The 11,761-nt window shown below is 50.4% G+C and overlaps 1 protein-coding gene across 1 annotated transcript in view; it reads right to left on the bottom strand.

Annotated features, from left to right (window-relative positions):
* LOC106817543 (creatine transporter-like) overlaps nucleotides 1-11,761 on the bottom strand; it is a 49,394-nt gene that overhangs the window by 19,405 nt on the left and 18,228 nt on the right. The window contains exon 2 of the mRNA XM_014822215.1: nucleotides 705-836. Within this exon, the coding sequence (XP_014677701.1) occupies nucleotides 705-836 (132 nt within the window). The remainder of the gene's footprint in view (nucleotides 1-704; nucleotides 837-11,761) is intronic.

Raw genomic sequence — 11,761 nt, 5'->3', positions numbered from 1 at the left:
GTGTGTTGGTGCGCGCGCGGTGTGTGTGTGTGTGTTATCCTTCCATAAATATCTTCCTATATATATATATCTTCCCATATATATATAATATATATATACCCTGCCATCTGAATCAATAGTTGCACGTGATCTAGCTCATGACTTGAAAGAGTGCACATTTCTCCCCGCTCCAGCCGGGCCAAGCAACGACAGAGATTCCGCGCGTGCTAGGGAACCCACCAGGCGGCTCTCGCAAAATAATAACGACGCCGCGCAGAGTTGAAGGTTCAGGGTTAGGGTTAGGGTTAAGGTTAGGGTTGAGGTTAGGGTTGAGGTTGGGTTGAGGTTTGGGTTATGGTGGTAGGGGTTGGGGTTGGGGTTATGGGATAGGGGTTAGGGTTAGAGTTAAGGTTAAGGCCGCCGCACACCCGCCGTATTTTAAGCAAACAGTGAAGCGAATGAAGCGATGAAGTGATGTAGGTGTGGCCGCGCCTTAAAATCGGGCTCACTCGCTCATCGGCTCATCGGCTTCAAAATCAAACATGTTTGATTTGAACGATCCACCCAGTAAAAACTAAAATCGTCTACAGAATGAACGCGCACACCTACATCGCTTCATCGGCTTTCATCTTTTGTAAAAAAATCGCTGGGGTGCGGCGGCCTCTTAGGAGAGAGCCGGCGCAGAGTTTAGGAGGGGGGGGGGAGAAGTAGTAGATGATCGATACCTTTGAAGATCGGACAGATGTTCCAGACGGTGATTCCTCCTTGCTGCATGAACTGCCCGAGCGAGATCTCCAGGAAGAACATCGGAACTCCTCCTGTCGCGAGGCAGATCAAATACGGGATGAGGAAAGCTCCTGGAAGAACGCACGCCGCATGATTAGCGATATACTCCTGTCGCGACATAACGCGTCGGCGTCGTCCGAACTACAGTTAAAACCCTCATTGGCGAACCTGTCTATAAAGGACGGATACTTCTCCATAAGGGGCCACTTGTCACGATTTTCATCAATTATAAACAGTGACAAGCACCTCTAGTCAATGGACACTCATCTATGAACGCATATCTATGGACTTTTGACATTTCCTTTAGTTGGCAGTTAAATAGTGATGTATACTACTGGAGAGATAGCTGCCGGTGAAGCACACTTCTAGTGTTTGCGTCGTTGTCGAGTGGTCATTATCCACAGGTTGAGCTGTCAGGCCATCATCCGAATGACAACCGCGCTCTCTGTTAATAACACGTACAGTAGTACATGCACACGCACACAGTATATCTGGCAGGCCGCATGGCCGCAATCACATCGTATCATGTGCAACCTGGCGACTCGGGCGAAGATGAGAGGGAGGAGGGGGGTGGAGAGGAGGAGGAGGCAGGAGGGGGAGGAGGAGGAGGAGAGAATGATGATGATAGGGGAAGGAGGGGAGGAGGGGAAGGAGGAGGAGGAAGTAAGAGGGTAGCGATGAGGGGAGGAAGATGAGAGCGAGAGAGGGGGAGCAGATAAAGAAGAGGAGGGGAGGGGAGGGAGATGCGTTTCCTCATTGTGATCGAATTCCCGCGCGAATAAAAATATGAGGATCGCACATGCAAAAAAGTACGGCGTCTGCGAGTGCAGGCGACCTGCGTCGCTGGGCGTTCGTAAGAGCTCGTTAGGAACGGGCGTCTGCGAGTGGCTAGCGACCTGCTCGCGGGGGCGTTGTAGAGCTCGTTAGGAGACGGCGTGTGCGAGTGCTACGAGCCTGCTCGCTGGCGTTTGGTGAGCTCGTTACGGAGAACGGCGTCTGCGAGTGCTGACGAGCCTGCTCGCTGCGGCGTTGTATGAGCTCGGTTAGAAGACGGCGAGATGCGGGTATAGCACGAACAGAGAGGAGGACGCATTGAAAGAGCTTGGAAAGGAGATGAAGCGGAAGAGGGGCAATAAGGTGGCCCTACTGGAAGTAGATCTGATATCAGATGGAAAGAAGGCCGACAGATGAGAAGAAGGGAGACAGATGGAGACAGTGCAAGGGAACAGACTGGTAAGGGGCCGCAGACGAGATAAGACCGTTTTTAAGGATCACCGCGGAATTGATGAAGCAGATATATATATAATATATAATATATATATATATTATAGGTCAGATAGTAGACGATAGAAGATGACAGAGAGTGTGGCGTTGGAAGCAGAATTGAACCTAAACGACGACTCATAAACGAAGAGAAAGAGAAAAGGCACGAGAAGAGACTACTAACGAAGAGTTAACTAGCTGCACATGGAAGAAGACCGCGACCGAGACCTGAGTAAATCATTCTTCTCCTGTTATTTTTAGTCTTTGTCTTCTCTCATAGTTTGCTTACAGTGTCTTCGTACACTTCTGCGTGTGTAGCGCGCATTACGCGGTTTCTACAAAAAAGTAATAGGTGAAGCATGAGGAGATGAGGTATACATAAGATAACATAAGCGTAACATAAGTAACTATAAGGTAACGATGAAGAGTTAACAACACTCGAGCGCCGGAACGGCCGCACGGACGCCCGCAGTTTCAACAATGCCGCAGGCGACAGGGCTTATCTGGTGTCTGGTGTTCCTGTAGGGTCCCTATATACATGAGAGTTGCGCCAACGTCAGGATTTGACTCCATGTTGTTTCAAATGTATCACAACGCTGTACAATGGTCCGTATTATTTTTTAGTAATTAATAGAACATAATCGTTCTTTTCAATAAACTCAAACCTTAAAAGGAATTATAGCTAAGACATGTGTCTAATGTGTATCTAGAATTTCTAGAAATGTAACGCAAATCGTTCGCGCAGCATAATGATAGTTTAATTGTACACTTCTACGCCCAATAGCCGTGCGTATATAACCTGTGCGATACCGCCGCGTACGATACTTGCTAATTAATTAAATCACTCGCGCTTCAATAAACTCAAGAATCACAGAAAGATGATAGGAATAAACAATGTGTTTGATATGTATCTAGATTTCTAGAAAAGGAACCTCAAATCGTGTCGAGAGTTGGGCACATATTATAAGGGCTTAATTGGTACAATTTCTTAGTGTAAACACAGCAGCTAGTCCATTTTGGAAAATAATGAGCAACTGTAATTCACAAGATAAAGCGTTCCACTCTAGCCACTCGCTCGCAGCTGTAACATGTGTTTTGGCAGTTCTAGAAATCTAGATACACATAGACACATGGTCTTAGCTATATCTCTGTGTAAATTTTGACTTATTGAATGCACGATTAGTCCTAATTAATGATACGGACGCATTGGTACAGTCGTATGCCCCATACAGACGTCGTTGTACTTTAAAGGTGAGATTTTCAGAATTCAAAATAAGTGAATTTATCAAGAATCAATATATATATTAAAATAAAACATTCTAAAAAAGTTTGTCACCGATTTATTATTAAATCATGAAAAAATCGAGATCAATATAGTTAAAAACATCGTTGCTGCTAATTCTGAGTCAGTGGCACAGCTGCCTTCGGTAATCATACGGCTCTTTACGGATTCGTGATGGGGGGTCACAGTTGTCAAACAAATACTCGGAGGTCACTACAAAGGCAATTGATAAGTTGAGAAGTATTATTTCGCGTTTTCATTGATTTACCGAATATCATGGTGTATTGTTCGGCAGTTAACTGCCACAATGGATCTGGAAGTGGCAGATCATTTCACGCGTTTCCGAATGTGAAGGATAAGAAGGAACTTCGCGAGAAATGGTGGAGAAGAAGGAGGGGGAGAAGCTGGTGGAGAGGAGGAGGGGGAGAAGGGAGAAGGAGGAGGGGGGAGAAGCTGGTGGAGAAGGAGGAGGGAGAAGGGAGAAGCTGGGTGGAGGAGGAAGAGGGGGAGAAGGGAGGAAGGGTGGTGGAGAAGGAGGATGGGGGGAAGCTGGTGGAGAAGGAGGGGGAGGGGAGAAGGAGAAGCTGGGCGAGAAGAAGAGGGGGAGAAGCTGTGAGAAGAAGAAAGGGAGAAGGGAGAAGCTGGAGGAGAAAGGAGTAGGGAGAAGCTGGTGGAGAAGGAGGAGGGGGAGAAGGGAGAAGGAGGAGGTAGAAGCTGGTGAGAAGGAGGAGGGGGAGAAGGAGAGGGGGAGAAGCTGTGGAGAGGAGGAGGGGGAAAGGAGAAGCTGGAGGAGAAGGAGATGGAGAAGCGTGAGAGAGGAGGAGGGGAGAAGGAAAAGGTGTGAAAGAAGGAGGAGGGAGAAGCTGGTGGAGAAGTAGGAGGGGAGAAGGGAGAAGCTGGGTGGAGAAGGAGGGGGACGAATCTGGTGGAGGAGGAAGGATGGGAAAGGGAGAAGGAGGAGGGGGAGAAAGCTGGTGAGAAGGAGGAGGGGGAGAAGGAGAAGGTGTGGAGAAGGAGGGGAGAAGCTGGTGGAGAAGTAAGGAGTGGGAGAAGGGAGAAACGCTGGTGAGAGGACGAGAGGGGAGAAATCTGTGGAGGAGGAGATGGGAAAGGAGAAAGGAGGAGGGGAGACAAGCTGGTGGAGAGAGGAGGGGGAGAAGGGAGAAGGGGTGGAGAAGGAGGAGGGGAAGAAGCTGGTGAGAAGGAGAGGGAGAAGGGAGAAGCTGGTGGAGAAGCAAGGAGGGGAGAAGCGTGGTGAAGGAGGAGGAGGGGAGAAGGGGAAGAGGAGGGGGAGAAGCTGGGTGGAGGAGGAGGAGGGGGAGAAGGTGGCTTCTCACCCGAATCTCACACAGCTTCTCCCCTCCACTCCTCCCACCAGCTCTCCCCCCCCTCCTTCTCCACCAGCTTCTGCCCTTCTCCCTCCTCCTTCTCCACCACCCTTTCTCCTCCCCTCCCCTTCTCCACCAACCTTATCCCTCTCCTCCTTCTCTCACCAGCTTCTCCCCTCCTCCTTCTCCAGCCACCTTCTCCACCTTCTCGGCCTCTTCCTCCACCCAACCAGCCTCTCCTTCCTCCCGCCTCCTTCTTCTGCCACCAGCTTCCCCCATCCTTGCCTCCTGCCACACAGCTCCTCCCCCTCCTCCTCTCTCCTCCTCCAACCAGCGTTCTCCCCCTCCTCCTTCTCCACCACCTTCTCCTTCTCCCCCTCCTCCTTCTCCACCAACCTTCTCCTTCTACCCTCTCCTCCTCCACCAGCTTCTCCTTCTCCACCAACTATCCCTCTCCGATCCTTCTCCACACTTCTCCCTCCTCACTTTCTCCCCACCTTCTCCCATCCTTTCTCCCTCTTCCTCCTCCACTCACTCTGCCTTCTCCCCTCCTGTCTTCCTCCACCAGCTTCTCCCCCTCCTCTCCTCCACCAGACTTCTCCCCTCCTCCTTCTCGCTCCTCCTCCACCAGCATTTCATCCCCCTCCTCCTTCTCCACCGACCTTCTCCTTCTCCCACCTCCCCTTCTCCACCACCTTCTCCCTTCTACCCTCTTCTCCTCCACCACTTCTCCTTCTCCACCAAGCTTCTCCCCCCCTCCCCTCTCCTTCTCCCCCTCCTCCTCCATCCACCACTTCTCCCCTCCCTCTTCTCCACAGCCTCTCTCTTCTCTCCGCCTCTGCCTTCTCCACAACTCTTCCCCCCTCCTCCCTTCTCCCACCACCTTATTCCCCTCCTCTCTTCTCCACCCAGCTTCTCCCCCTCCTCCTTCCACCACCTTCTCCCTTCTCCCCTCTTCCTCCTCCACAGACTTCTCCCGTTCTCCCCTCCTTCTTCTCTCCACCAGCTTCTCCCCTCCTCGCTCCTCACAACCACCACCAGCTCTCCCTCCTCCTTCTCCTCCCCATCACACTCACTTTCTCCCTCCTCCTTCTCCAACCAACCTTCTCCTTCTCCCCCTCCTCCATTCTCCACCACCTTCTCCTTCTACCCCTCTTTGCCTCCCCAGCCACTTCTCCGCTTCTCCACCAGCTTCTCCCCCGCTCCTCCTTCTCGCTCTTCCTCCCCCTCCTCCACCGCCATCCTCCACCAGCTTCCTCCCGCCTCCTTCTTCTCTCACCAGCTTCTCCTTCTCCCCTCCCTCCTTCTCCACACAGCTTCTCCCCCTCCTCCTATCTCCACCACTTCTCCCTTCTCCCCCTCACTCCTATACCAGTCCAGCTTCTCCCCTCCTCCTTCTCCACCACCTCCCCTTCTCCCACCTCCTCCTTCCTCCCACTCAGCCTTTCTCCCTCTCCTCCTTGCTCCCCTCTCCCCCTCCTGCCTCCTCCACCCAGTCTTTCTCCCTCACTGCTTCTCCACCAGCTGCATCCCTGTCTTCCCCCTCCTCCTTCTCCACCAGCTTCTCCCCCTCCTCCTGTCTCACACGGCACTTTCTCACTTCTCGAACATTTCATGGAACATTGCTACGATAATGTTTTTGAGCAAAATGTTCGGCAATGTGCGCCGGGCTTAATCCGCTCGGTAACCGTGGAAGCGTAAGCTGAATCAGATTTGCCAAGAATAAATTATCGCGATGAGAAAACTCATCTTCCCATATGCTGCGTGCAGCCGCCCAGGTTACGTTACCATGGTATTCATTGCATTTGGTGGCGAGACCACGTGAAAATACTGGCACCTCACCAGGGTTCTATGTAGGTCAAAATACTCACGAACAAAATGGAAGTCGAATTAGAAAGCAGACATTCGCTTTATTTTCACAACGGGAAATCTATTTTTAAAATAATAATATTGATATAATCTCTCTCTCCCTCTCTCTCTCTCTATGTATATATAATCTATTTATTTTAACTAGTAATCTTATTTATATAATCTTTTTTAGGACGAGCATAATATTTTTTATCAAAAGTTTATCTCATCCAGTAACTTCACCAAAAACAACGACTGCTCCATTGTGCACTGTCACTCACATGACCACGCAAACGAGCTCATTTCTATTTGCATAGCAAACCAGCGGTGGCCGTCGCACGATCGCCCGGACAACCCCCTCCGCCTCCACCCAGTTACGGGCCGCTCTCTGCGGCGGTTCAATTCGAGAAGAAATTAGGCCAGAGGAAGGAGTAGGAAGAGGGAGAAGCGAAGGCGGAGGACGAGTAAGATGGGAGAGAGGAGAGGTGAAAGGAGAAGCAAGAGGAGGGAAGGCAGGAATGAAGGGCGCGGACGGTGAGGAGGGGAGGAATCAACAGGAGGGAAAGAAGGGAGGGAGGAGGAGCGAGGCGAGGAGGGAGGAAAACAGAAGAAGGAGGGAAGGAGGGGCGATTGGAGAGGGAGGAATAACAGAGGAGGAAGGAGGGAGAAAAGGCGAGGGAGGAGAGAGGAATAACAGAGGGGGAGGAGAAAGGTAGAATAGAGGAGGAAGAGGGAGGAAGAAAACAGAGGGGGGAGAAAGAATAACAGGAAGCTGAGAACGCTTCTGCTCCTGCGCGCACGGACCGCGCATGCACCACGAGTAACACGGTGATACTCACTCACAGAAATTCCTCAGCGGGAGTCGATGTGCTTCGCGAGCCAGCTGTTCAGCATCCGTCCAGTTCCCCGTCTCGTTCGCCGGACACATTTCCAACATTATTGGGCGAACGCGTCAAAGCGATCTGCAAGAGGGAAGACAAGCGGTCGTCCATGGTTACGGGAAAGGCCGTCGCTCGACGGATTTCGTCCGGGCGATCGCTAACGGACGTTAATGAGGGTTTCTTTAGATTAGGAGATTGAATTGAGGTTGGTACACGCGTTTGCGACAACGATCACCGACAGTCAATCCCTATTTGGATCAGTATGATAAAGCGGAGCACGTCGTCATTCACGAAATTGATCACCCATCGATCGCCCACCATCGAACACAGACACGCTAGCATAACAGTTCTTTTTTAGTGCTATTTTTTATAACGCCATGCAAGATCTTATCAGTAAGGTATTGCAATACGAGGCGGCCATAACGACCGGCGGACCGTGGGAGTGTGCGCGCTGGGGGTACCCTAAGCACGGCAGACGTGGGAGTGTGTGCGCTGGCACGGCGTCGACCTTAACGCACGGAGGCGGACGCTGGGAGTGTGTGCCGCTGGGGCGCTTGGGGTGGGTTACCTGTAATCGACGGCGGACGTGGGAGCTGTGTCGCTGGGCGGCTCTTATCGACACGGGGACGTAGGGAAGTGTGGCTGCGCTGCGGCTCGGCTACTTATCGCGAGGACGTGGCCTGCCTGGGAGTCTTGTGTGCGCTGTTTGGGTCCTTATCGACTCGGAGACGTGGGTAGTGTGTCTGCGCTGGGGCGGGCGGTACCTTAACGACGGGGACGTGGGTATTCAAGTTTGGTCGTGCGCTGGGGGGTACCTTATCGACTGGGGACGTGGAGTTGTGTGCGCTGGGGGTACCTTTTATCGACGGAGACGTCTGGGGTGTGTGCGCTGGGGATTACCCTTATCGCGGCGGGAGTCCGGGATGTGCGAGTGTGTGCGCTGGGGGTACTTATCGACCAGGAGCGTGGGAGTGTGTGCGCTGGGGTACCTTTATCGACGGGGACGTGGGAGTGTGTGCGCTGGGGGTACCTTATCGACGGGGACGTGGGAGTGTGTGCGCTGGGGGTACCTTAACGACGGGGACGTGGGAGTGTGTGCGCTGGGGGTACCTTATCGTGTTCCACTCATTATTGCAGTGCGACCACGGTAGCAGGGTCGTGAAAGACATGGCGAAGAAGTAGAGAGCCCACGTGAGAATGATGATGTAGTAGATATTTAGCAGGAAGCAGACGACTGCCGTACCGATCCCAATACCTGCAACAACGGCCATATGCTAACCAACAAAACAATAACGAGCTAGAAGCCAACAAACAAACAAACAACAAACAAGCTAGAAGCTAATTCTGACAGACATACAAGCTGCATGAAAACCAGTAAACAACAATCGACAAACCACAAACAATACAAAAAAAAACAATCGAAAAAAACATCAACAATCGACAAACACCAAACAATAATAAAAAATAAAAAAAACAATCGAAATACACCAAACAAGCTACACGATAGCCACAAAAACAACACACAACAAACAATCTAGTTGTTACACAACCAACAGGCAACCAACAAACACCAAACTAATTTCATAAACAATTTTAAAATTACCAAAAAACATCTAAAACAACTAAATAATCGACTAACAAGACCAAAAAACAGCATATGCGTAAATCCAGCACCAAACCGTAATCACGACGCACCAACCTAGCGACGCACGAACGCGTGACGCACGTACGCGTGACGCATTATTGTGCACACGCGTGACGCATTATTGTGCACACGCGGTACATGTATTTGTATTTGAATTACACGCAATAAAGATTAAATACTACTACTACTACTAATAATAATAATATTGATAATAATAATACTAATACTAATAATAATGATAATAATAATAATAATTAACCAGCAATGCTCCCCCCACCCCCGGCGGGGGCGGACTCACGCTGACGAGGGCACCCGCAGCGCAAGGAGCGATGGCCGGATTGTTTAGCCTCGCGCCGAGACGCATGTTGTGACGTGGGAGCAGGGCAGAACAGTAACCAGCTGGGTGAGGGTGGGGGTGGAGGCGGTCAGGAATCTGTTGACCGACCGCACCCCCCCCCCTGGTAGACATCGTTGCCCGGTCCGTGAACCCTGGTTTGCATGAACGTCTAATCTGAGGTTATTCGTTGCTATAAGCGTTGTTTTTAGAACGTTGTCTCGCGACGCGCATTTTGTTGAGCTGACTGTTAATTGTGTTAGGTTAGGTTGACGCATCGAATGTAGACCGTACTGAGTGACGATATGTTTGGTTACAGTTACTTTGGTGACGGTTGGTGACAGTAGGTCTGGTGACTGTATGTTTAGTGACAGTGATTGTGGTGATGGTATGTTTGGTGACAGTGATCGTGGTGAGGGTATGTTTAGTGACAGTGATCGATTGTGGTGAATCTGGTGATGGTACGTTTGGTGACAGTGATCGTGGTGACTGTATGTTTAGTGACAGTGATTGTGGTGATGGTACGTTTGGTGACAGTGATCGTGGTGACTGTATGTTTAGTGACAGTGATTGCTCTCTTCTTCTCTCTCTTCCCTCTGTTTCTCCTTTCCTCCTCCCCTCTCTGTTATTTCCTCCCTCTTCCCTCGTCCCCTCCTCCCTCCTTCTCCTCTGTTATTCCTCCTTGCCTCCTCGGCCCCTCCTCTCCTTCTCCCTGTTTCCTCCCCCTCGCTCCCTCGTCCTGCCTCCCGTCCTTCCTCCTCTTGTTATTCCTCCGCTCGCCTCCTTCGCCCCTCCTCCCTTCTTCCTCCTCTCTTCTCCTTTCCTCTCTTCTCCATCTTACTCCTCCTTCTGCCTTTCTTCTCCCTCTTCCTACTCCTTCCTCTGTCCTAGATTATCTTCTCGAATTTGAACCGCACAGCGCGAGCGGCCCGTTAACTGGGGTATGGAGGCGCGACGGGGGTTGGTCCGGGCGAGTCGTGCGGAGGCCACTGCGTGTTGCCGTGCAAATAGAAATGAGCATCGTTTGCGTGGTCATCGTGAGTGACAGTGCACATTATGCGAGCAGTCGGTTGTTTTTGCTGGAAAGTTACTGATGAGAAAAGTTGTGATAAAAAATATTCTGCTCGTCGCTAAAAAAGATTATATAAATAAGATTACTAGTGGAAAAATAAATGATTATATATAGCTAGAGAGAGAGAGAGAGGCGGAGTAACCGGAGAGAGATGATTATATCAATATTATTATTTTAAAAATAGAATTCCCGTGGCTGTGAAAATTAAGCTTGAATGTTCATGCTTTTCATATTGACTTCATTTTGTTCTGAGTATTTTGACCTACATTAGCACCCGTTTGTAGGTGCCCCTATTTTTCACATGGTCTCGCCACCCAAATGGTAATGAATACCATTGGTTATACGCTAACCTGGGCGGCTGCACGCAGCATATGGGAAGGATGAGTTTTCTCATCGCGATAATTTATTCTTGGCAATCTGATTCACTTACGCTTCCACGGTTACCGAGCGGATTAAGCCTCGCGGCGAACATGCCGAACATTTTTGCTCACAAAACATATCGTCAGCAATGTTCCATGAAATGCTCTGCAGTGTGCGGTAAACAAAATTGCCGAACATTTGTTTCGCCTCCCCCCCGAAACAATGTTTCTGAAGATCGGAAATGTTTGATACTCGAAACAGTTGTTCGTCGAGAATGGTTCGTCACATGTGCGGCTGATGTCGAACGAATTCTACGAACATTTGCTAAAGTAGTAACAATAGCAGCACGTAATGTTTCTGCGTCACATGAATTCTTGGTGTCCGGCGCACATCATAGCGCGATCAGCGTTGACATCTTTACAACGACAAGCTACTAGACGGTCGCCACGAGGTCTGTTCGCTGCAAAATGTTGCGGCAATGTGCGCTCGCAATTGTTCACACTGGTATCGCACGATTGCCGACAAAAACATTTTGTTCGGAAACATTTGTTCGGAAAGATGTTCGGCAATGTGCACGCGCAGGCCTTTAATTTCCAGGCGTTATTCGAGACGCGTGAGCGTAGAAGATAAAAGCACATTAGATGCGAGCGAGCTGAGAGTGGCGCGACGATCAGTGCATTAAAATTCTAATTTTCCATGACGCCATTTCGCAATTCTTAAGGCCTTCGACGTACGAGCAATGAAATGTTTCAGGAACTGCGAAAAAATTGTCTAGTTAGGTATTGGTAGATATGTGTGATATTTAGTAACGGCCTAAACTCCGTGCACGTGGCCAGCGACTCTAACTGCGTGGCTGTATAAATAGTCATCGTCGATGCGGGGCGGGCGGAGCTCAACTGATCGCGATACCTCCCCCCGCCCACGCGCGCGTGGCTGAGGAACCATCAGTGGGGTTCCTCTTCCGGCTCCTCCTTTGGTAACGG

This window comes from Priapulus caudatus, unplaced genomic scaffold (assembly GCF_000485595.1).
Source record: "Priapulus caudatus unplaced genomic scaffold, Priapulus_caudatus-5.0.1 Scaffold1762, whole genome shotgun sequence".
NCBI classification, from domain to species: Eukaryota; Metazoa; Priapulida; class Priapulimorpha; order Priapulimorphida; family Priapulidae; genus Priapulus; species Priapulus caudatus.
Note: the sequence above shows the minus strand (reverse complement) of the source record. Positions and strands in the feature narration are given on the sequence as shown.